General features: G+C 39.9%; 1 protein-coding gene across 1 annotated transcript in view; it reads left to right on the top strand.

Moving 5' to 3' along the window:
• Positions 1-7,695: 7,695 nt before the first annotated feature.
• GABRA4 (gamma-aminobutyric acid type A receptor subunit alpha4) overlaps positions 7,696-24,828 on the top strand; it is a gene marked incomplete at both ends in the record, with an annotated part of 38,889 nt that continues 21,756 nt past the window's right edge. Inside the window, 7 exons of the mRNA XM_080616086.1 lie at positions 7,696-7,778; positions 7,870-7,988; positions 17,352-17,419; positions 19,798-20,018; positions 20,121-20,203; positions 21,938-22,081; positions 23,464-23,616. Of these exons, the coding sequence (XP_080472212.1) occupies positions 7,696-7,778; positions 7,870-7,988; positions 17,352-17,419; positions 19,798-20,018; positions 20,121-20,203; positions 21,938-22,081; positions 23,464-23,616 (871 nt within the window). The remainder of the gene's footprint in view (positions 7,779-7,869; positions 7,989-17,351; positions 17,420-19,797; positions 20,019-20,120; positions 20,204-21,937; positions 22,082-23,463; positions 23,617-24,828) is intronic.

Here is a 24,828-nt window from a genome sequence, read left to right as displayed (position 1 = left end):
TTGAAAAGGGTAAAGATCTCCTCAGAGGCCTTGAGCTACCAGATCCAACTTTGAGGCTGGCTGTGCTTTCAGCAGGAGATTGGACCAATGGCTTCTAAAAGTTCCTTCCAAGCTGGATCACACCACACAGTTTCGCTTTGATGAAACCATTGGGTGGGAAGGGGAAGAGACTATAAAGTGGAGAGCATGAACTCCCTATATAGCTGTAGAAAGGGATTATCTTCTTGCTTACCATCGAGGACATAGGGCCGCTGCTTGGATATCACTTGTAAGATGCCTCTCTGGGTAAGTAGTGAAGGAGATCTGGGAACTAGTTATTAACAGTGGTTAACAATATATCTTGCCAAATGGTCTCAGCTGCCATCGCTGTCAGTGGGAGGGAACAGTGCACTATGCTTCCAAGCAGTTCTCAGCTCCTTGCAAATGATATTCAGGTACACCTTAAATTACTTGATGAAATGCCAAAGTACCATCAGATGCTTCTTAATTTTCCACCTGCTTATTTTGTCAGTGTTTTCTGGGCGTGATGCTTCTTTATTAATGCCTGTAAGACAAAACCAGCTCTCTAGTGCTGCCCACTGCTGCTACAGCACCCTTTCCTTTCTGTAGACGATATGAAAATTCCCCACAGTAACTTTTTGAGATGTGAGTAATGCCTCTCCATCCAACAATCAGCAGATGCTGATGAAGAGCAGACTGGTTGTGTGTCTTTTGTAGAGTGTATAATCACAATGGCAAATTTTGTCTTCGCAAGCAGAGCGTACAAGTACAGATCTAAATGCCAATTTGTTGAGCTGTTTACAGACCCCTGGGCTGCTGCAAAAGTCTGCTTGGCACCTCTATTTGCATATAAAATAAGTCTGATTGGTTTTATCCTAAAATGTTTTAAAAGGAATATACCTAACACATAAATGCTGATATTAATATTTAATACAGAGATGTTACCATTATAAAGAATGTTTTTTACTACAGTTGGTGTACAACTATACAAGCTATGCCTTGTAAGAAGGTAGATGCAGAACACCTTTAGGTGACTGGATGTTTTGCTCCTTCTGGAGCCCTAGTATTTCTTAAATGTCACAACATAAAGGATATATCTCTTCCAAGGTAGAAAGGAAGGTCTCTCTGTTGATGTGTGTGCTTGACACCAGCAAAGAGAGCAGTGGTGCGAAGTGAACCAAATCAAAGCTAAGTGTCTCTTCCTAACTGAACATCATTGTGAGTGCAGAGGTGGTGCTGAGCATGGCTCACCGATCCCCCCAGCACAGCAATATGAGGTTAGAACTGCATAAACAAAGCCTCATCAGTACTGCTAGCCACAGACTTTTGAGAATCAACAGTCAAACCCACAGGGGTCATGAAATTCAGAACTCTCAGTTTTGCTTAGCTGCCTGCACGATATTGGGTTCTTTATGCAGTACCTTGTAAAATCAATTGTTCAGGTTTTTCCTCCTCCACTGTATAATCCAGAGACTTTCCAATTTTCACTCTCCTTCTTTTAGAGAAAAATAAAGTTCCTCTTGCCTTTGAGAGACCTGGGCAAGCCAAGCACCATGAAAGCAGGCAGAAAATCAGTGGAGCTGATACCAATGGCTTCAGTGTGCTTTAGGAGCCAGACCTATGGCTCTCATGACGTATTTAACTCATTCTGCAGGCATCTGCCCATGACTCATATACTTCTGGGATTAACAGACATGTAATGATCGGGAACATGAAGCCTTCCAGGGAAGCAGTTTGTTGGTACTTTTGCTCTCTTGTTCCCTCTGGGAGCAGGGGCCAGCAGTGGGATGCAGCTGTATTAAAATGAGGTGGAAGAGCAGGAGGCAGGAATCTGAAGGAGACCACAAATGGGAACACCTAGCCTTCCTCCCTCCTCCTCTGAGCCATGGCAGCCCCCCACAAACTGCCCCTGTCTCAGCCCCCTGCCCTTCTCTCCACCTTGCGGGCCTTCTCTGAAGGCTGCAGGTGGTTTGCCACTGTTGCTCAAAGACAGCCAAAATTTTTGACACATTTTGCATCAGACTTGGGAGCCTCATAGGGAAAGGCAGGGTACAAGCGCATTGGCTTCCCAGGTATCTCCTCAAAACCCCAGCTTCCATGTCCTTCACCCCAATGAAACAGAAATAGCCTTGTACCGCTTTTAGAAAAATCACTATTTCCCCCTGCATGAAGAGATTTTATAGGATTTTTCTGGGGATGCCCAGTTTAGAGACAGAAATCTGCTACCGAGGAAGTGACTATGACCTGCCCTGATGGTCCTTGCATCCCAACAAGGCTCCTGCTGCAGGTGTGACATGGGTCAGTGGTGTGCCTGATTATATGAGAGTGTGTACTGGAGAAGCGATTAGAGTTAGATGAGAAATGAGACACAGAGGCATAGGAATTCTCTATGGCTTTCTTGCTGAAAACAGTTTTTGCCCCAGATTGGCAGTTTCTGCAGTGAGTGCTTCCACAAACACGTTTCCATTGCAGTGTGTCAAGGGCCCCTTAAATACGAAGCTCACAGTTTACCTCCTTAAACATCCATGTGTCAATCACTAGAAGAATCCACATGAATCCTATTGCGATCAGTAATAGCAATATGTATATGTGTGCATGTATATATATTTGGTACTCAAAGGATTTGCTAGTCTTATTTCAAGCAATCAATGACATGTTAAAATAACCATGGTACTGTAGGACAGTCGTGTAAATACCATATGTCAGAGGAAAAAATACACGGCTAAATGAATGTCGGCTTCAGTTCCTGCAGTTTCGTAGGAGTTCCAGACATGGAAGTGAAGCAAAGCTGGGCCAGCTGAAGGTTCAGTTTTACACAGAGCTTATGCTGAGCTTTGAACTGACAGCCAAGGGGGTGATTAGAGAACTGATCTGGGAAACAGCAGCCTGGAATTAAGCTCCCGTTGGGCTGTAAATTTCTTACATGGTGTTATGGTGTTGTATTGCCACTTCAGCTTTTTGCATGAGTTTGCAGCAAACCAGAAATAATAGTACTATTCTTGCATTCAATCCTTAGTTAGTCTATCTGTCTAGTCTGTAAGCTCTTGAAAGAAGGAAGTGTGTCTGGTAACATATTTGCTTCAGTGAATGCAATTGGATCCTGGAGGTAACAACTTTGTAATCAGATACTGAAATAAGAAGCTGGAAAGAAAACTGCCGGAACTACAGCGGGAGGGGAAAGCTGGACTGGAAGAAGAGTCAGAAAGAGCTTAAGCATTTATCTTACTGCTCCCAGAGCAGCACTTAGACTGCAATCAGTAGATCAAAATCTATACTCCTTAAACATAAGCACATTGCTAGATGTTCAGTCAAGGCCCACAGTATCCTGGCGTCCTCACTGATGCAAAACTCTTCCCTGGAGGTAGTTCAGGCTTCTTCTGAGCTCCAGACCAAGGTCTTGATAAAACCAATGGCAGGTGTGGTGTTTTTTAATAGTTCCCACCATTCTTTATTGTGTGTGGATGCAGGAAGGGAGCAAAAGAATGGATATTCAAATCCTGACCTTTAAAAAGGATGTATATGAAGACAAGCCATCTGATCAGGACTCCAAGAAATTCTGTTCATATGGGCAGAAACCTTAAAGAGTCCAAGAAATCAATGACTTAGCTAGTCACATAAAGAAACATTATTAGATGCTTGGCAGTGACCCTAGTTTTATTTCCTCTTTTCTAAGTGTTAGAGGCTTTTAACTATGCAATATATAGTTGGGCATTAAAGATTTTCCCAGTCTTTTCCATATAAGCTTGGCTGACGTCATGGATTTGGTGCTAGGAGTAACTTAGGTGAAAATCAGCTGAATAATGAAAAGTGCTCGGGAAAAGGATGTAACATGTAATTTACCTGTATAAACTGTAATGTTGGTGGACCCTATAGTTTACAAAAAAACCCTGGAAAAGTTAGATAATGCCTTCCACAAGAAAGGTACCAACTTCCTTCTTCTTTTGCCTTAATCTGATGGTAAAGTGGAAATCGGAAGAATGATGAAAAAAATTCTGGTTCTCTGTGTGTTGACAAATAAAAAATGATCGAGCTATCCTTGAAAATCCATAGCTTTGGATAAAACTGCTTTTGAGGCATGGCCAGAATGTCTGCTTCATCAAAGTCATTAGGAGGATACACCAGCATAGGGACAGTAAAAAAAAATAAATTAGAAAATCTATTTAAGGTATTCAAGTGTTTTCTGAGCATATGGAGCTGGGCAAAAATAGTCCCCTTCTTACAATAGTTCACTATGGGTGAGATTTCTTCAGAGAAATCTTGAAAGAATTGGTGGTAAAAGCTGGAGAAGCTGAGAAACTGCTGAATTCAGCAAACATTTTTAGGGACCATCAATCCAGCCAGGGACCACTAAATCCCTCTTAGAGTCATCAGGCTCTTTCAGAGATATGTTAAAACCCAGAAATTCTTTGAAGTGATCGAAGGCCAATGAAACAGTATATTTAAAATCAGCATGTATCTGCTGGTGACACAGAAGCACCCTGAGAGTTTCTGTATATGTCCATGCCACAAATACATTACAAAAGAAGCAGAATATCTCTTAAGATGTAATTCCAAAAAATGTTGAAATTAGCCAGGGCAATGCATATGTCAGAAGGTACAAACAAGTAGTCAGAGGTGATGTATCTGGCTTTCAGGACTGTTAACTGTTTTTTTGAACCGGTTTATGTTTCCTTCAAGCTTAGTTTTGTAAAAGTTTGAGCAATATACAAATGACACAGTTTTTCAGGATGATAATCTCTGGTTTTGGTATTAATCTTACAGAGATCTTGATAGTCACTGCTGGATCTAAGGGAGATATTAACCACTGATAAAATTGAAAAGTGTTTGAATTCATTTTCTAGATTTAGAAAAAGTGATTTCTCACTTAGTTTTAGCACTTGTAGGGAGTAAATGCACACAGATGGAACCTGGACCCTACACCAATACAACCTACGTCAGGGAGGGTGTGACAGAGTGGCACTGTGTCTACCTTTTCTTATAAAAAACAACACAAACATCTTCTTAGGTAACCTGACGTTACCTTTACTGATGTACCTGCACTAAAGAGACAAGAGGTATCAATAATATTATTCTTCTAAAGAATCCAGCAATCATGCAAGCACCAGCTCAGTTCCTAAAATTGCTGGAAGGGGGCTAACTGAGTGAGTTTATCTGATTTCTACCTATAGCAGAACTAATGGGCCTATGACATCCATGTTACTTCTGACTCCCGGCATGGATTTGAGAGGGGCTCAAGTAATAACACACAAGACATTCATGTGGGGAGATCATTACTGGTGAACACCGCCCAACTTTTCTATTTCAGTTTGTGAAGGTATCTATACATATGCAGAAGGTAACAAAACAACCTACACTGAAAGGTGTCCCTGGCTCTGCCAGAGTGCTGTTGGCTTTCTTCCACAGCAGCTGTCAGAAGTGGCAGTTCTGTACAGCCACAGTTTGCTCTGTGTCTGTGAGTAGCCAGCAAGATTCTTCCCAGTTCTCACTTGCCATTTATTCCCCTTGCTTTAGTTTTGTGAGTTTTGCTTCTGCCAGCAAAATTTTTCTGAGGTATCCCTAGATCAGATAACCTCACCTAGAAATATTTTCGATGTTCTGCAACAAGGCATTACTCTTTTTCTTGAAAGGGACAGAAGAACTAGAGACTCTTAGAACTGGAGGACAGTATTGCGTTGACATAGTCCATGCTATACCAGAAGACTGGTCCAGAAAGCAAGTTATGTCACTTTATAGATGATCAAAAGTGGCTGATTAACCCAGGCAAACTTATCTAATGTGCTGAAATTAGACACCCGAAGAGCTGCTGATCCATCCTTCTTTCACTCCTGATCAAACTGCTAATGGAGCCAAGGCAGCAGTGTCTTGCTGGCATGCTGGTTTTCACCTGTGTGTGGAGTTAAAGAGGCTGCTCACAGAGCCTTATCACAAAAGCTGAAGTGACCTTGGTGTGACGTCCTACTGTCTGCATTGTGCAGGCTTGCAAATAGCGCATGGACCGTGGATGCTGTCCGTAGACAGACTGCCTGCTCCACAAGGTTTTAGCAGAGCGTTTATCATTCTAGTAAGGCAGCTGGGAGATGAGGATCCTGTCAAAACCTCAGGAAGCACACTAGTAATCTGCAGAGGCCTTAATAGGGCTTTTAAAATTGGATGCAGAACTTACTGCATAGACAGAGTTTTTGGAAGATAAACAGCATCAGCAAGCTAAATGGATCTCAAGCACAGCTTTAATTGTTTTTCAAAGGAATCAGCAAAGGTCACCCTAGCTGGAACAAGCTCTGAAGTACAATTAGGAAGATTTCAAGTGTATAGTAGTTTTGGAGATAATCAGGCATTTTCATGCTTGAAGATACTGTAGCAAGTAATGAATAAAGCCTTTCTGTGTCAGCATTGACAGTACTGTACTCTTGGAGTCAATTACAATACCGGCTGTATGTGTTCCCACATGATGAACTTCACCATCCTCATTAAAACTGATGTGCACATTGATTTCCAACCCTAAACAATTGTACCTACAGCACTCTCCATCAGAAGAATAACCTGTTTACTGCTAATACCTATAGTGTGTGGGATGTGCCCCCTTCTCCTCCTTTTCCCCTCTCTTTGCTGCTCCACCCAACCATCCCAACAGCCTGTGACAGACTACGAACACTACTGTAACTGTTGCAGAATCCCTTGGACCTCGCATAATGGAAATTATTTGGGTCACCAAATCTTGTTTCCTAATTATAGGAATTAAAAAAAAAATAAAATTAGAAGATATGTAATGTGAAACCATTCCCTCATTCTGGCATTTTAGCTTTTAGAATCCTGGGATAACCTACTCATTCCCATCCATTCTGGGTGCGCTGTGTTTTAACCTTGAAGTTGGAGCTCCCTCTCCTTCTTCCTTTCCTCTCCCTCTCCCCTCTTCAATCCCTTTTCCTCTTCTCTCTCTCCTCCTCTCATCCCCCCTCCCTCTTCTCTTCCTTTGCTCTCCCTTTCCCTCTCCTCTCCTTCCCTCTCTTTATCGTCTCTTCTCCCTGCCCTCTCCCTCTCTTCTTCCCCTTTCCCTCTCTCTCTCCCTCTTCCTCTCCTCTCCTCTCTCTTCTCTCCCTCCCCTTTCCTTTTCTTCCCCTCTCTCCTCCCTGTTCTTTCCCTCTCCTTTTCCTCTTTTCTCCCTTTCCCTTTTTCTTTCCCTCTCCCTTCTCTCCCTCTTACTCTCTTTTCCCTGTCCCCTCCCTCTGCCACAGCTTCTCTTACATCGAAGCACAGGGACCCTCCTGCTCCCGAACCCCTCTCGCTGGGGCATCAATCGCGCCCCCTCCCCGGTGCTGTCCCCCGTCTCGGGGAGCAGACATGACGGGCAGAAACGAAGACGTCCCCATCGCGGTCACTGCGCAGCTGGCAGCCCCCGGGCCAGCGGGTCTTGAGCCCCGGAGGGCGCCCTCCGCCACGGGGCGGAGCGCTGGGCCGCGGGCGGGGCGGAGCGGAGCTGGGGGTGCGGCGGGAACCGGCGCCTGTTGCCCCGAGAGAGTTAACGGAGAGGGGGAATGCGCCTCTCCTCCGCCCGTGGCGGGCGCCTGGCAACCGGGGCGCCGCGCATGTAGGGCCGCCGGGGGCTGCCACCGCCCACCCCCGCCGGGCCCCCGCGTCCCCTTCCCCGCCCCGGACAAGGCGTTTAATGTGCCCAGGCGTGAAGTATGGCATGCAAATATGGTTTCTGCCAAGGAGCCAGCCATCGCCATGTCCTCGGGTCTCTCCATCGCCCTCCTGCACTACCTGTGCCTGGCGACGTGGTGAGTACCATGGGCAGCGGCGGGGGGGCCGGGACGGCCGGTAGCGGGGGTCCCGGCTGCTCCGCTCACCCGCTCCTTCTTTGCCTCGCAGTCTCACCGGGCCGCCAGGGCAGATCAAAAAAGAGGAGAAATTGTGGCCGGAGAATTTCACCAGCATCCTGAACAGCCTCCTGGATGGCTATGACAACCGGCTGCGACCGGGATTCGGGGGTACGGTGGCGGTGCGGTGACGGCGGAGGGGGGGTGCGCCTGGCAGGGTTGGAGGGGTGCAGCACTCGCCGCTCGTACCGATCCATTGCCGACCGAAGACGTGTGCGTCGTCGCCCCTGTCGCTCATGTCCAGTTCCCCGCTTCCCGGGTTTCAGCCTGCGGGCAGGGAAGGGCAGGCAACGGGGCAGTTCCTGGCTCCGAAGGCGCGGGGGTAGACAGAGCAGCCCCGGCTGTGGGGGCCGCGCAGGGGCGGTCCCGGGCTCAGCCCCCGCTCCGCTGTGCTGCCCACAGCCCAGGCTCGAGCGGCTACGGCTGCTGCGCTGGGGGGGAGGAAAGCCCTGGAGCCGGTGCGCGTTGGCTTGACGGAGGTGGAGGAACCTGTCTAACATTCCAGTTCTTGTGGTTCTTGGCGGTTTTGACCCCTGAATGCCACGGACCGGGTCCTAGTAGAAACAAATGTACTTTTATCAGCCTGAAAGGTCAGGTCTTTGGTGGGTTCTGTTCCACTAGTTAGGGAAAACCAGAGTTCAGGTACCTGAGCACACCAATCTTTACCGCAGTTGCTCGGATTCTTTGATTTGGAACTAGTAGACCTAATTGCCGTGTTAGAAGTGAAGGAGTCTTGAGTTTGCCTTCATCTGTGCTCTGCATGGGGGGGGTGGGGGGGTGGGGTGGGTGTTGAGCCCCTTTCATGCCCCAGGCTGTTAAGATGCAGTTTTGTGCTGCTGAAGAAGCAGCCAGACTTGAAGTTCTTTATTGGGTTTGATGTTGCTGTGTAGGGACTTGAAACTAAAAGTCATTAAGATTTAGACAAAATAAAACTTTATTTTCTAATCTGTAATGGTGATATTAAACATGCAGAAATAAAAGTGGGTTTTGGGGGAGGGGGATTGGTTTTTGGTTTTTTTTTTGTTTGTTTTTGGTTTTTTGTTTGTTTGTTTTGTTTTGGGGTTTTTTTTCAGATTTAAAGAGAAATGCTACAGCCCTTCTTATGATGCACGAAGTGTTTTATAGTTTTATAGACTGCTTCCTATGCAGGACTGAATGAGATCCTTGTGTAGGTTTATGCTGCTATATACTTTCTTCCTCCTCTGAAAGTACCTTCTTCATACACGTGATCCATCTACACCGTCATGTGTGCCAACACATTCCCCCATGCTATATACAGTTCTCGCATGCATGATTGTGATTGTTAAAGGACAACACCTGACACTGGTGGTCACCTTCTTTATTATTTTGAGTGTATAGAATGAGCGAGGCCTTCTAGAAGTTAGCTAATACTTCGAGTGAGAAGGAAGCTAAATTTATTACCACCCAGAGGAATCATTGGGAACTGGTAGCCTTTTGCAATTTAGTCTCTGTGAAGAGGTTACAGACACTTCTGCAAGCACACAAGAGATGTGCTATGTTTGGCATTATTTTAGGTTGAATGCCAACTAATTAGTCATCTAGCAAAGATGCTTTATGAGCATTATCAGATTTCCAAAATTAAACAACTACTAAATATGTAATATGATTTACAGTTTATGTTGATTTTTATTTTAATACAGTTGTTCTTTGCAGGATATTTTGCAAGAGAAGATCTTTTTCCCAAGAAGTGTTGCAGGCTTTCAGCAAAATGCTAACAAGGAGAAAAAGTTTGTTATATCTCCTTGAACTTTCATAACGAGAATATTGAAGTAAATGGTAGAGGAAATAAAAAAAAAAAAATCAGATTTCAGCCTGGGAAAAACAATTCTGGGTGAATATCTCACAAAATTGATATTTTGTTTTTTCTTGACTCTTCCACTCATCTTTGAGTTTATAACTTCTAAGTAAAACATGGGGGGAAAAATGCTTTATTTTTGAAAATGATGCTTGCCTCCCTAACTCTCTACCACAAAAGTTACCTTCACCTGATTTGTCAAGAAAAACTTTTAAAGAAAGCAAACCAAAATCAACCAAAGAAAGACATTTCTGCAATTGGTCAGATTTGATTTTTTGGCATAACTCACAGAATAACTATGGATTAGTTATTAAAATATACACTATCCAAATAAAGTTTTCCCAATTTTTTTTCCTGATAAATCTTAATGATAATTGGGACTTACATCTTAAAAGTGGGTCACTCACTAGTTTGTAGTATAGGAAACAAAATGTCAGAGGGGATGTGAATATTTAGAAATGGAAAGTATAGTGTGTTTTGGTAATGTTAAAACTGCATCAATTTCTGATGAACAGCAGAATATTTATTTTTGTTTTATTCTTGAGGCTGATTCACCATCTAGTTTGCACGTGGCTCGGAATGAAACGAAGGTTTTATTTTAAGAACAAAAGGCTGCATAGAGGTCTGACTGATGCTGATTTTAAACTTCAAATTAATGAAAACAATTCCAATTCTGGCACAAATGATGTTTAAAATCAGACTTGGGGAAGTAGCCAAATTCTGAGTTTTGCTGGCATCTTACAGAGTTTCCACAAATAATAATTCATGAAGGTTTTTTGCATGCAGATTGAAGTAGAAGACTTTGGAAGATTTTGGAGATTTCCTACAACTGGATCCAAATTTATCATGCAATCGTGAATTAGCACAATTTTGGGTGGTTACTGAAGAGAAGTTAAATCGCCTGAGCATGCTTACAAATATGGAAATGGCCTCTCAGGAGGGTTTTGAACCTCAGCAGAAGCTTGTCTTAGTACTTTTCATGCAGAAGCATGGCATATATTGAGGGTTAATAGAAGAATGGAGTTCCCCGTGTCCTTGGATTGACACCTTGCATTACAAACTCACTTTATTAAATGAACTTAAGAAAACCTAAGAACTTGCTGACACTTAGTAAGCACTGTGAGCTTTGGTAGTCTAACAAACAAATCCAGAAGGGTTTAGGAAAAAGGTTATTAAAGACCACTTAAATTTGGGCAGGTGTAGAGGGAATCTAAAGAAGAAAGAAGAAACAAAGGGATTTCATCTAGAAATTTGATGAAATGAAGCAGAACAGGCATTTTCCTGCAGGAAAGAAAGGAAAAAAAAAAAACACAACCCAAACAAACAACTTCACTGCTGTCAGGAAGACAGCAAGACTGAAGTCAGGAAGACTATAAATGCATAAGAGTTTTGAATTTCAGTAGAGGGAGGGAATTTAGGGACTAATGAAGAAAGTAATAATGTAAGATGTTTGAAAATTAGTGTGGTGGAAATGAAGTCAGTTCCATTCCCTGCACTTGTATGCCCTGTTATATCTTTATCCTGGATTTCAGAATGCAATTTGTAATGCATGTCGGTTTACTGGTCTAAACCACTTTATAAGAATGGGGTGTTTACAGAAGCCACTTGTAGTGTGATTTGGAGTGGTTTACAATTGGACTGGATGATCTTAAAAGGTTTTTTTCCCAATGTAAATGATTCAGTGATTAACTAAAAGCATTATCTGCTGGAAAACTTCAAGAGTGCTACTGCAGTGCTGTTTTGATTCAGCTGTAAAACTTTGAAGTAAAAGCTTTTCTAGGTATACCCTGGCTCCAGTTTTCATCTGCTTTAAACATTTTGAGTATGACGCAAAGGAAAACTATGGGGAGTTGCGAAAACCTGGATTTTCTCTGAAAATTTTTACCTTTCTACTGGTGATTAGTGTCAAATTGATGCTAGAAGTCCAGAGACTTATAGAAATCAGTATTATTTACTTGAAGTGAAAGGGCCTCAGTCTGATTTGCCATTTTAAACACTTGCATGGTTTCAGACTTCACCCGAGTAGCTAGCTCTTGACATAAAGAAGGGCCGGTGAGATGTGATTAAAACCCGTATGGCTTTGTAGTTTGAAAAAATGTAATGGTGTCTTTGAAGCTTTCATGATACAGTTGCTCATCACACTTCAGCCTGCACTAAGAGAAGTAAGAAGGAACGGGGGGACTGAAGCTGGTGAAGGCAGCATCGTTGTGTGCTGCCATGTATCTGCTAATTTCAGTGAATTGTTCCTTTTAGAGAACATCTCATCTCTGGCATCTTGCTTTTAATGGCCAGTTGTATGGCCAGACCAAAAAAAGAAGGTGGTGTGTGACTGCCCTCCTGCCCAATACTCTTAGGTTGACTGCAAAACCCGCTGACAGCTCTGAAGAAGCAGACATTACCACCCACAGCATGTTACTGCTTGTTGTGGTGTGGTTGTTCATCATTTGGTGAAAGCTGGAGCTCTCTCTCCTCTTGGGTTCTGTTTATTTCTGTGAGCTAGAGTCAGATATGAGCTCCAAGTCTTACTGTCAGGTGGTCAAATGGGATAGCTCCAAGGAAATTGCCAGGTACACTGGCTTGTGAGTGAGAAGGAACAGGACTGTGTTAATTCATTTTCCTTCCTCTTTTCTTCCTCTTTTCATATTCTTTCTCATGATCTTGTACTTGTGAAAGTGCACCTGAGTACTTGGTAGAATTATGTATGTTGCCCATTGTCTCCCCTAAGAAGGGAAGGAAAGGCCTGCTCTGTCCCTTCTGGGCTGTGTGACGTTCAGCTGATGAACAGCATTTCTGAAGAGTTTCATTTCCTGTCACTGCAGGAGGAGTGACTTTAGTCAGAAAATAAACACAGAATAAATTTGGAGAGCAAAGGCAATTTTCTGGTCTTAGAGAAAATAAAAATATCTATGTGACTCTATGCTCTTATTAGCAATACATGTGGACCTTCAAGGTTCCATTGCTCAGCATAATAGATATTGTCATTCGTTTTGGGTTTTTTTTAGATTATGAATGGACTTGAAGTAAGCATTGTAAAGTGAAGATGATTGTTTCTTTTTTTCAGGCAGTTGTCCAGTCTTCCTCAGCTGGTGAGAGTAGATGACTCAGGCTTAACAGGATATGGTGTTAGATACCTGTAGTTGGCTGATTTGAATTTGGCCCAGGTTAGTAATGCTTGAAGTCATTACCATCTGTCTGTTGTGCAGTGACCTATATAAAACTTGGTGATATTCTTAGTCCAATTCTTAGTAGATAGGTGTCCACATCATGAAAACTGGCACCAGTATCAAGCTTGTTGGCTGTCTTAGCAGAGATTATTGATAATGAGCAGGCAAAGAAACAGTAATCTCATTTCTAGAAGTATGGTTTTTATTTTCAGAGTTCATACATGCTGATGGATGAACATATGTAGAGATAAAGGTTATTTTGTGCTGCTGTGTTTGTCTTTTGGTAAAGAATGTAGCCCACATGTTTGAATTCCACATGTTTGAATTAATTTTTTAAAAATGCCCTATCTAGTTGTTCTGGCTTCCTAACAGAAATCTTACATATAGTATGTGTCCTCAGCTGTTCTTTCTGATAGAATGAAATGAGAACACACTTCGTATGATGGCTTTTCTTTTAAGTGAAAGAAAAGAAAAAAATAAATTAAAAAAAGAGAGAGATTAATCCTGTTCAAGCAGCAAGAATTTGGAAAAAGGAAACACCAAATCTGTCACATGTAGTTACGTTTAAAAAATAAATCTATAGCAAATACTTCTTTTTTTTTTTTTTTTTTTTTTTAGATGTAGCTGTAAGAACTGATGTAATATAATTTCATGTAGTTTATGTATCCTGGGACTGATCTCATAATAGCAGAAATAACTGCACTTAGCATTTAAATTGTACTTCATGTTGAAAGCTTTGTATAGGCTTGTTTGCTAATGTTCCTGATTGGTTGTGTGACTCTTGATGGCAAAATTTGCAGTATAGAGAAAGTCTGTGCAGGATTTGACTGTTTACATACAGTGGAGATTTCTGCAGTGACAGTTGCCTATGGAGACGTGGGGATAATGGAGCCCAAAGTCTTTCACTGGGAACTGTGCCGCAGTTCAACCCATATGTTGGCATAAAATGCATGGGAGAGCTGTCTTAGGTACCTCTTCACAGGGTTAGGGCCTGGCATCGCTTCTTCAGCCCACATGTAACTCTCTAACACTGAACTATTCTGGCTTTTTGCAGGGGTTGCTTTTAATCCTGCCCAATCTTCTTTAAAGTGTATTATCTTGCAAGCCGTGATTCAGACTGAACTGTTCCCACTGCAGTGTGTAGGACTCTCCTCCTATTTCATTGACATAAAAATACACACCAGTATGTTATAAATAGTTCTTCAGCGTTACTGAAGATTTATGGTTGATAGGTACTTTCTGAACATCCATTGAGGGATAAGCCCAAATGGTCATATTTAAAGTTAATTGGCCTTCTTACAACTCACATTTTATTGCCAGTAATAGAGTGTTAAGGATTCTAATACGATCTTCTGCTTGCAGAGCCTGGGTTGATTAAGTGATGCAACACATTCCTTTTGGAGGGCTGCTTAAATCACCAGTAAAAGTAGGTTAGGTGACTGCAGATCACCTCCTCGTTGACAGGAATTCCCACAATTAATAATAGTTAAAAAAAGGATAAAGAATAAGAAGCATGACTCACTATTTGTACCCCCGCTATTGTTACCAACTGGAGTTATGATTTCTTCTAGAACAAGAAGATAAGGGATAGGTTTTGGTGTTGCGATAGGTACTCCTGGGTTGGCATTAAGTATTGGGATGTGCTAGAAAATACAAGATTTGGCCTTAACAGTGATGAACTGACAATGCAGGTGGAAGATGTGGAGCACAACTGGGCTGCAGTTGAAGAAAAAGAATTAGGGAGATAATCAGCTTCACTGGCTGTTGCTGCTGTCATCGCTTCTACCAACCATTTTACTGTTTGACCAAGGTTCTGAATGCAAAGTGAGGATTTGCATGTCAGTACTAGGTGGATAACTGTTGCGATGCCCAAAATATTTCTAGATCGTCATTCATCTGCCATTTTCTAGTGGCCTAAAATGTGATTTTAACATTTGTTTTGTCACTGTACTGCCATCATGTCAGGAAAGCAACCAAAGAAAACTTTAATTTCCACCTTATTTTGTGGCTTCATTATTATCTGAGAATTTCTGCTTCCTTTTTTCTCATGGGACCTACTAATAGGTAAGGTTTGAGAGCAGAATAGCAGTTAACTGAAGAATGAACTCAAGCATAGTTTTAGTCCTGTGCTCCTGCTACAGGCTTTCTGTTAGATTTAAGTTACTGACTTGCTGGTTTGGAAATTAACTTCTTGATCTTAGCTCTCCCCTTCTTTCTGAGAAACTCCAAAAAATAAACTTGCAAAAAGCCTCTGAACATTTATTACTCATGAAGCTGTAATCATTTAATAAAACAAAAAAAATTAATGCCTGAGGAGAGGCAGCTCATGCCTGTGGGAAAAATCTGTCCCAGTGCTCAATTTGATATGATTATAAAATCACAGTGTTCTCTGAGCTAAAGAAAATAAGATATTGCCAGAGGAAGGCAGTTAAAGGTTCGAGGAATATTCATATTTAGTTTCTTAGAACTAACAAATAAAGCAGTTTCTGAAAGGGATTCAGGAACTGAGTGCAATATTCCTGCATTTTCTTATTAGAGCTACATGGGAAAATGACTTTTTCATTTTTCTAGAACTTTGATTTCATAAATATTTCAAGTTCAGATGGAATAAATATTTATATATTTAAACCAGCCCTAGATAAATTACAGTCTTGTGATTATGGGAGGTCAGATATGATTGGATCTTTTCTATCTCTATGTACAAGTATGATTGGGCTTTTCTTGCCTATTTTCTAATGATACAGAAGAGTGTCTTCACTTTTGGTATCTTGACATCTCTAGTATGAGTTTTTCCAATCTCTTGGAGCTCTTCTGCTCTCCAGAAATAATTATATTCAGGAGATGTCACTGGACTATGTTATCAGTAAAATGAGTGGTCTAAACACTCATGGATTTCCCTGACCTAATGAACACTTCGTTATTTGTAGAAGGAGCACAGCTTCCATTTGACATGTTTAGAGAGCAATCCATTGCAAAACAAACAGCACAGTATGAAGGTGTGTTATCTGGAACTTGGGAGTTTCTTCTTAAAGCCTCTTCAAGACAGTCATGCCAAACTGTCCAACTTTCCAGGTACCACTGAGCCACTCTTGTGGGTGAATTTCCTTCAGATTTTATCTCATAAAAATGTCTTTCGGTGAAGCTGTTAACTTCAAGCAAAGTTGGCTTTTGACATTTAGCTTAAAAATTCATAGCTGTTCTTCTCTATGAAACTTGCAAACTTTTTACTGAAATAATTTTACATGGCTTTATTTTACTTTTTTTCACAATTTAATACTTGTTCTAGGTGCAAGAAGCATGGATTCCCTGTTTTCTAGTTGCTTATTTCTTTTTCTCCTTTACCATTTGATTTGGTGACATCTGTCAACAGTATTTTATTTTAATATTGTTTTTTCTTTCTTAGAGAGAAACAGCAACTAACAGTCTTAAGTCATCCTTTCATTTTTAGATTGTGAATACTGTGATAATGCCTGAATTAAGAGACTCAAGACAATTATTCTCTGTAGAAATTTGAGCTGTAGGGGTTTAGAAACTGTGGTTATGAATTTGTCTATCATGGTGGTTTTTTTTCCCAAACAGATATGTTTATGATGTGAGTTAATTATCTGAACTAAACAAAGCTAATGCTTTGATTGCAGAGTTATCATAATAACTGGTAATGATTAGCAGCTTTCTAGCCTTCTGCATTGGGAACAGACCTAAATTCCACTGAAATTAGTTAGTGTGTGTGTTCTTTGGCTAAAGGGGGACTGTAGAGTGAATGTCCATCTGAAATTTCAAGGTGTTTTGTCCTCTAGTAAATGAAATGATACGTTAAAATGAATCTGCTTTCTCTGATGGTTGTTGCTATGCCATATCCAGCTGTGAAAGCACAAGGTCGCTGCTCGGAGCACTCTTTTTAACAGTGTCTGAGGTTATCACCAGTTCTTTCATGACAGGCTTTGTAATAGCATGTGCACCTAGGTTCAGACCCTCAAAAAAGCTTAGATATCAAATTTTGATTTATATTGTTAACATCAAAGCACTTAAGGACATCTCAGTATATGGGTGCCATTCTTGATCCTGCATTACTGAACTGCCCAATGCATGGCATGCTAATATCTGTAGCCCCATTATTACCAGTAGGACCAAATGTTAGTAATAAATGCCTTTGAGAATCTGGATGTCCTGAATTCAGTGCTTGTTGTTAATTAGCATGGTGTTTTCAGTGAGCCTTTTAATTCTTTGGCATCTGTTTTCTTATCCATTGAGTCAACATTGGTTTTCTGGATGGGGATTTGCATGGAAATTCTGCTTTTGATTTACTTATGTGGTAAAGGTAATTGAGCAGCACTTGTTATTAGAGACTTATCCGAAATGACTTGTGTTTGCATTTTGCTCTTGCTTGTCCACAGAACCCTCAAAGCAGTAACTGTTCACACATCAGGATCCTTTATGGGAATTGTTGACCTGCAATATTCAAATTTTCTTGCTCACTTCCTTTTCATACATTAGGTCCTGTTACTGAAGTCAAAACAGATATATATGTCACCAGTTTTGGACCTGTTTCTGATGTAGAAATGGTATGTATTTCTGGGATTAAAATGCCATTTCCTGGTTCTGAGAAACAACTGCACTAAGGGGGGGATGCTTTATCTGTACTGTTCTGTCAATCATGCAAAGTAGGCAAGATTAGTAACAGCTTAATTTACAGGTTATAATTAGATACATCAGGCCTGATTCAGGTCATACTTTCACTGGGTTTTGGTTGGCTTAAGGAATTCATATCATAGGATTTAAAACAGACTGGTGTAGAGGCAGAATCAGGCCTTATGGGGAGCATCTAAGTCAGTCTACTGTGGGGAAAATGTGTAATATCTTTGAAATTGCTTTTCCTTTCTGAAGCTTGCGTTATTCTCAGGGGAATAATAATGACATCATTTCAAAAATACTTGTTGATGTTTTCATTTCAGATGAATACGCTTTGCTGATCTTTGTGCCCCTTTTAGCATCGCTTTCAGCAAATGTTTGACTGATGAGTTTTCATAAATGTCTGCAGAAATTAAACATCAAAGTGATATGCATGAAATAGTCACAGAAGAGAAATGTTACATTTGTATGTACTGTTTTTTGTGCATGAATAGCATCTGCATTCATTTGAGGTCAAATCCAGCAGAATACTCATCAGCTTCTATAATCCAGTGGTATAACCTTAAATCATACAGTAGTTTCTCTTTTTTATGAATATCCAAGAAATCCCGTGGAAGTAACATAGCCGTATCTGCTGAACAGAACTTCTTTAAGGGAAAGGCAGTTTTGAGGCGGTAACTTTCTTGCCATACAGTGCTGTCATGCACTTTGTGATGTACCTCATTTGGTGCTATCATGTGGAAAGATAGCAAGAGATTTTTTTTCAAGCGCTACATTCATGACAGCAGTCTCATGTTGAAATGCATCTTACTTCTTCAGTGGTTGTCATGTACAGTATGATACTGTTCAGTGTGACAAGGGGTACAAGAATCTGGTCCCAGGGAAATCCAGTAATGTGTCCTTCAAATCTAAAATGGGGGCTGCACAGCATCTCAGGTTCTATTGAAGTATTTGACATGGTGCTGCATGGGAAATTATTAGTTATATTGGAGAAAGCAGGGGTGAGAACGTGGACTGAAGGTAGGTAAGAAAGTGGCAAAAGGAAAATTCACAGCCGAGGCTGGTCAGGAATCCAGGAACTGGCTTTGGAATCGTAGAATCACAAGAGTAATTTAGTTAATGTATCCACTAGTGACCCAATGTGATCTGAATGTGGCTGCACTCATGAAGCTTGTTGAAACAGTGAAGAGCGGCAGTCTTGGTACAGGGGATGATCAGAATGTCTTTTTCTGGGTTACTTTGGTACCCAGTGTAATGAAAACAGTTTAAATGTTATATTACAAAATCTTATATTACAAAATTTGTCATGTAGAAGCTAACAGAAACTGCTACTTATGAGCTACACCAGCAAGAAATGACACTAGATAAGACTTTTCATAGATTAAGTATAAACCAAAGTGGGGGATATAGCCATGGAAGACAGATATAATTCTGAGATTCACTACATTCGTAAACATTCCTCCTTGATGGTGAGAACAGATATGGTCATACAAGTAGTTTCAAAGGTAACGTCATGCAGAAGATTTCAAATGAAGTCAGAAAACATTGGCTTAACAACAAAATCACAACTTTAAGTTAGAAAGGAGTTAAAGGTATTTCTGTGCCACATGATGACTTTTTTTGTGACATGCTTTAGCTTCTCAAGGTGAGAAATGCATTCCTTTGTCCATTCATTCACATATGATTTCCCATGATGTGCCTGTGTCTGCAGTTCTGTAGTTGTTGTTTGCATGTTTTCTTTGGAGCTTTTCTGAGGAATTTACTGGGATACTTATGTAGTTAAAACCAAATGTGTGTATATGTAAGAGTATATATGATTTATTATCCATGTTTTGTGAGCATGGCAAAGGAAATATTTAGCTTTCCTCAGTTAAAAGCTTACTTTCCATGAGCTGAAATTAAATATTCTTTCCTAAATTTAAAATGGAAGTAATTGTTTGTCATGATATTTTTAATTTAGCCAGCAGCAGAAAATCCATGGATGTCTTTTCTTTAAGAATTATGGACACTTATTGTCAGACATCATTTTGTTTCTGGTTATATGCTTGACTACAAATTTAGTTGCCCTCTTCCTGCAACCTAATTAGATAAATTATTCCCTAATGATTAAATATGTGTAGCAATTTATTGATATGACTAATGTGGAAAATTAAGCTATTAAGGAGTACATAACACACCTTAATTGATGTAAATATATTTGTATGGTGGACTTAGCATTTTCTTTACTACTGATTTCTTTGCTTCTGAGGGATTTCTTTATTTACAGGAAACAAACCAATGTGATCTTTGTTTTTCTGCAAATTTAATACAGGAATACACAATGGATGTCTTCTTCCGTCAGACATGGGTAGACAAAAGATTAAAATATGATGGCCCTATTGAAATTTTAAGACTTAACAACTTGATGGTTTCGAAGGTGTGGACTCCTGACACTTTCTTCAGGAATGGGAAAAAGTCTGTTGCACATAATATGACAGCCCCAAATAAACTCTTCAGAATAATGAGAAATGGCACCATCCTGTACACAATGAGGTATTTCATCTGTTTGTTTGGCTTCTTACAATTATTGTATGCAAAAGTTATGCTGCCTAGACAAAATGGCAACCAGAGACTATTTAATTTGTTCCATTATAGGCTTACAATAAGTGCAGAGTGTCCCATGAGATTAGTGGATTTTCCCATGGATGGTCATGCTTGTCCTCTCAAATTTGGGAGTTGTAAGTTGCAATTATGAAATTTCTTGTAACTACAGAATTTAAATAGTAGAAGTAGATTTTGAGCAATTACTAAACTTTCTGAATATTGATACACAATCCTTATGCAGACAAAACTCCTGTTAACTTCCTTGGGAATTTTATTTAGGGCCTCAAAAATTAAATCCAGGCAGAGAACTGAAAACTGGACAGTGATTCAGCTACTACCCCACTATTCTGGCTACACAGCTGCTTGAAATACTTAGTTGTTCTTGGTTCTTAGGGAGATATTCAGTAAAGTGTGAGATTTCTGGAGAAGAAAATGAGGGTGGATCCATCTCAGCTTACAACAGCCAGGTGAAAGGCACCTAAGGAAGGAGGTTATTTGATTTTCTCTGCAGTTAGTGGAGGCACATTGACATCCTATGGTAGATGTGTAGGTTGTGTGCAGAGATTTGATCTTTACTCCTGGCCTGTAACAGGATTCTGCATGGCAAGTTTGGACTAGATAATTTTTAGACTGGTGAGAAGAATCTTAGTGCAGGTAACTTTCCTTTTCTGCTTTGAAGAGAGACACAGATTTTTGGATAATCTCCAGACTTTGACTAGCAGGAACAATTTGGGACGTACTGCTTAACAACCGAGGTAGTTACGATTCCTCAGTTTGAATTCACAGCAGAGACCTCTGAGACTGCCTGGGGATGGTTAGTGCACTACATTAACTATCTGGTCACTCTTCTAAGCCTCCTCAGCCACAGACCTCTGCTTTACACTCCAACATGGTCAGTGCCTAGATATTAATCGTGTTTTCCTTGACCTGAGAGTGGTGAGGTTAGCTCCTCATAGTATTTCCTTAGCATAAATTTAGCTTACACAGCTGGGTAGTCAACCAAAAGGGGATTTTAAAGACACTGCTCTGATAAGGTTTTTCATCCCTGTTATGGTGAGACGGGAGACCAGGCGCTGCCAGATCTGGCTTGGTATCAGCTGTTCTATGCAGGAGCTTCAGTAGTGGGGGCTTCTCCACAGGCATATTTCTTCAGGAAGAATCACCAGCCAGCAGAAATTGTGCTTGACACTATTTTCCTCAGTGAAACTTGAAATAAGATGTAGCCATTTCAAATGCAAGACTGATTTAATTTAATTGTAACAGGAGTTTGGGCTGTGTAGGGATTGAATGCTAGCCCTAAGTTATGTCTTTTGTATTAAATGTAAAATGTTTCTTTGGGTGTGCTTATTTTTGGGCTATTGTGATTTTTTTTTTTTTAATGACTTCCGGTTCTGGCAAATATTTTGAACACAAGTTTAAAATATTGGAGTTTTTAGTATACTGTATTTTTTAGTATATAATATACTATAGTTTTTAGTATAATCATTTTTTTCTGTAAAGAAATGTTCACCTAGTCTCCAAAATGTATCCTCCTTATACATATTCAATTTATAAATTAGTATATTTTAATGATGAAAATTTCAAAGTAATCTAATGATAAACTTTACATGCCCAATAAGGGATAATCCAGAAAGAGCTCATGTTTAAACTTCACATTCACAGTGAATTTGTGTGTGACACTTGACGTATGACTTTATCTGCTATTTATTCTTCTCTGAGGGTGGCTTTTGGGGCTAACTTAATATGAAGGGTATCTTCTAAAGTTGTCAGTGAGAGTCTTACTGTTCGGTTTCAGTAGATTTGGATTGGGCTTTTCGTAAGGTGTGAGAAGAAGTTTCCTATTTACACAAACTGATGCTGTGTTGTAGATGCTTATCCAAAGAGTGAAATGATTTATACCTGGACAAAAGGACCTGAGAAGTCAGTGGAAGTTCCTGAGGAGTCTTCCAGTTTAGTTCAGTATGACCTTCTTGGGCATACAGTATCCACTGAAACCATTAAATCTATTACAGGTAGGAATCTCGTCAGTAAAAATCAACTTGAGGTAAAACTAACCCTGTAACATTGCCCAAAGTCTCTTTCTTTCCTTCTTGTAAGGTGTTCTACTGAATGTCATAGGGTATAGATGAAGGGCTGAGGGCATAAATCTGAATTAGGTTTCTGTCCTTCAGATTTACATTTGCAGATTCATTACAGTAGATTGCAATGGTCTTTCAGAAAGCTAGAATGAGATCGTTACTCCTAGAGACAAAATAAGTGTTTAATCACTGTTTAAAATGCAGTTTGAAGAGTCAAGACTTCCACTGAGGAAGTAATTTCTCAGTACTGTATCCACGTTGTGTGCAAAAGACTTCCTTTGTTTGGTGGTGCAAACAGCTTGAGATAGAAGTACAGCATACAGGATGGGTTATTAAAGCCATAAATACCCTCTAGTCAGATAAGGATAGGCACAAATGCATTAGTCACAATAGATACTTCTGCTGATTTGTGCTGTAAGAAGTAAAGCAAATGGCAACTATAGGCATCTGAAATGAGCAAAGTATCACTGATGAGCAGTATGGTGATAAACAAGCATATTCCCAAAATGTTTTTAAAATTTGGAATAATTTCCTAAGCATCAGCAAGTTTGGGTGTTGTCAGATGGTCAAAATGAAGCAGATAAATATATTTGATGTATTGCCCTATGGATGTTTTTCTCAAAGATAAAACAGCATTTTGCAATACACTAGCAGTTTCCTTCTCAGCATATTGATTATTATGAGTTAACAACGGAATTTCCTTACTGTTCCCAAAATGCTCATTCTGTAGTGCTTTATTTAGACAATTTGTTCAGTTTATGGTGAATCAGCAATTATTTTTTTGTTTAATACAAATGTTAACATTTTAGATAAAGTTACAATATTTTTAATTCTTATCAGTGATTTTTGCATTTGTTTCATTATCATAGTGGTGCTGACATATAAAACTAATAAAAGCTGAGATGCTTCCATAACATTTAATGTGTATCTGTTGTTTATTTGGCAGATAGGTACCACAATGTTAGGGATACTATGGTGGGTAGGTAGCTTGTGTCTTGGGGCTCTTTTCTTGCACAGCTGCTAAGAGATTTTTAAAAATCATGCTAATACTATAAAATGTAATCCAATAGTAGCTGTACATTTATAGTATTTTGGATATCAGCTTCTGAATGCCACTGTTAGAATCTACTACTTCCAGGATATTTGTTTAAAACTTTAATTCTTGACTTTAAGGAACATATCTTTCTATACATGTTAAGTGGTATGAATAGCAATACCTTAAACAATACTAGTTGATAATCTGAAACAGTTATTCTGAACACAAATTTTCAGGACAGTCAGAAAAATATTTTCTTTTACTTACATATTTTTTCTAGGTGAATATGTTGTTATGACAGTTTACTTCCACCTCAGACGGAAAATGGGTTATTTTATGATTCAGACGTATATCCCATGTATTATGACCGTGATCCTTTCTCAAGTTTCATTTTGGATAAATAAGGAATCTGTTCCAGCTAGAACTGTGTTTGGTAATTATTTCTTTTTCCCTTTTTTTTGTACTGCTTTATTGACTTTCACTAGAATATGCCTTTTTAGTGCATTGGGATATACTGCCTCCATACTAGTGCAGCAACAAGGGAATCATATAAATTCAGAGGAATTTTTGCTGTCAATGTATGAAGAATGTTGTTGTGTGAATCCTTGGAATTTGAAGAGAAACTTGGAATATATAACCTGAAGGGTGTCATGGTTGCCCGTGGCAAATGGCTGTGTATCTGTGGGGATTATACCTGCTTGGGTAGAATCCTGGAAAACTGGAAAGACCTGAGTAATACAGTCAAGTCCTTGGTCCAGATCCAGAACAATTTTATCCTTCAGTGGACAGTAGTGTAATTACTTATTTTAAAACAATTTGATTGGGAGTATGCGAGAGGTACCGATGTCTTCTTATATCTGTGTCATTAGTGAAAGCTTGCTATCAGTAAGGCTTAGATCCTGTTCCTGTAATTTCGTGTTTTATGCTTTTCTTTCCTTTCTGCCATTGCCATTATGAAAATGAATTCAAAAAGCAAAATGATAGCAAGATATTAAAATTGCCTTCATCAAAATACAGCTTGAATGAGATGGTACGGTGACTCTGAAAATAAAAACAAAAAAGCTTCAATGGAAGACAAAGCAGAAGACATTAAGTGGAAATGCAATTCCTAATAATGAAGTAGGATAAAAACATTTTTAAAAGGAGTCTTTATAGAGCAATGTCTTGACTTTATAATGTACTGTAGTCTAAAGCAGGACTAATCAGAAAAAGAATGTTCTAGAAGAAGCCTTTCTATAGATAGATAGGTGCTGGCAGGAGTGATGGGAATTAGTGTTTCTACGTGACAGTCAGCTCAAACAACATAAGTGGAGTCAGAACACTGCTCAGTATCACAAATTAACAAGGTTAATGATTAGTTATAGGAGAAATAACCTGCAAACCTAATAAGAACCGTACTAGCTCAGAACTCAAGCATTACATTAGGCAAACTAGTATATCACTTCACATGCCTTTGCAGGGATGTCGAATAATGGAACTTTTTTGAAGGGAGTATTACAATGAACTGGAAAGGTAGAATCTGTATTTACAGACAAAATGTGATAATTGAAAATGTACAAATTATAGAGCAATAGATGGAATATGTATCATTATATCCATATGTCACTCTGAAAACAAATACTATTAATAATGATTGGACATCCAC

The sequence above is a fragment of the Psittacula echo genome (assembly GCF_963264785.1).
Source record: "Psittacula echo genome assembly, chromosome: 1".
In the NCBI taxonomy this organism is placed as follows: Eukaryota; Metazoa; Chordata; class Aves; order Psittaciformes; family Psittacidae; genus Psittacula; species Psittacula echo.
The sequence above is the reverse complement of the archived record's forward strand: the minus strand, read 5'-3'. Positions and strand labels throughout refer to the sequence as shown.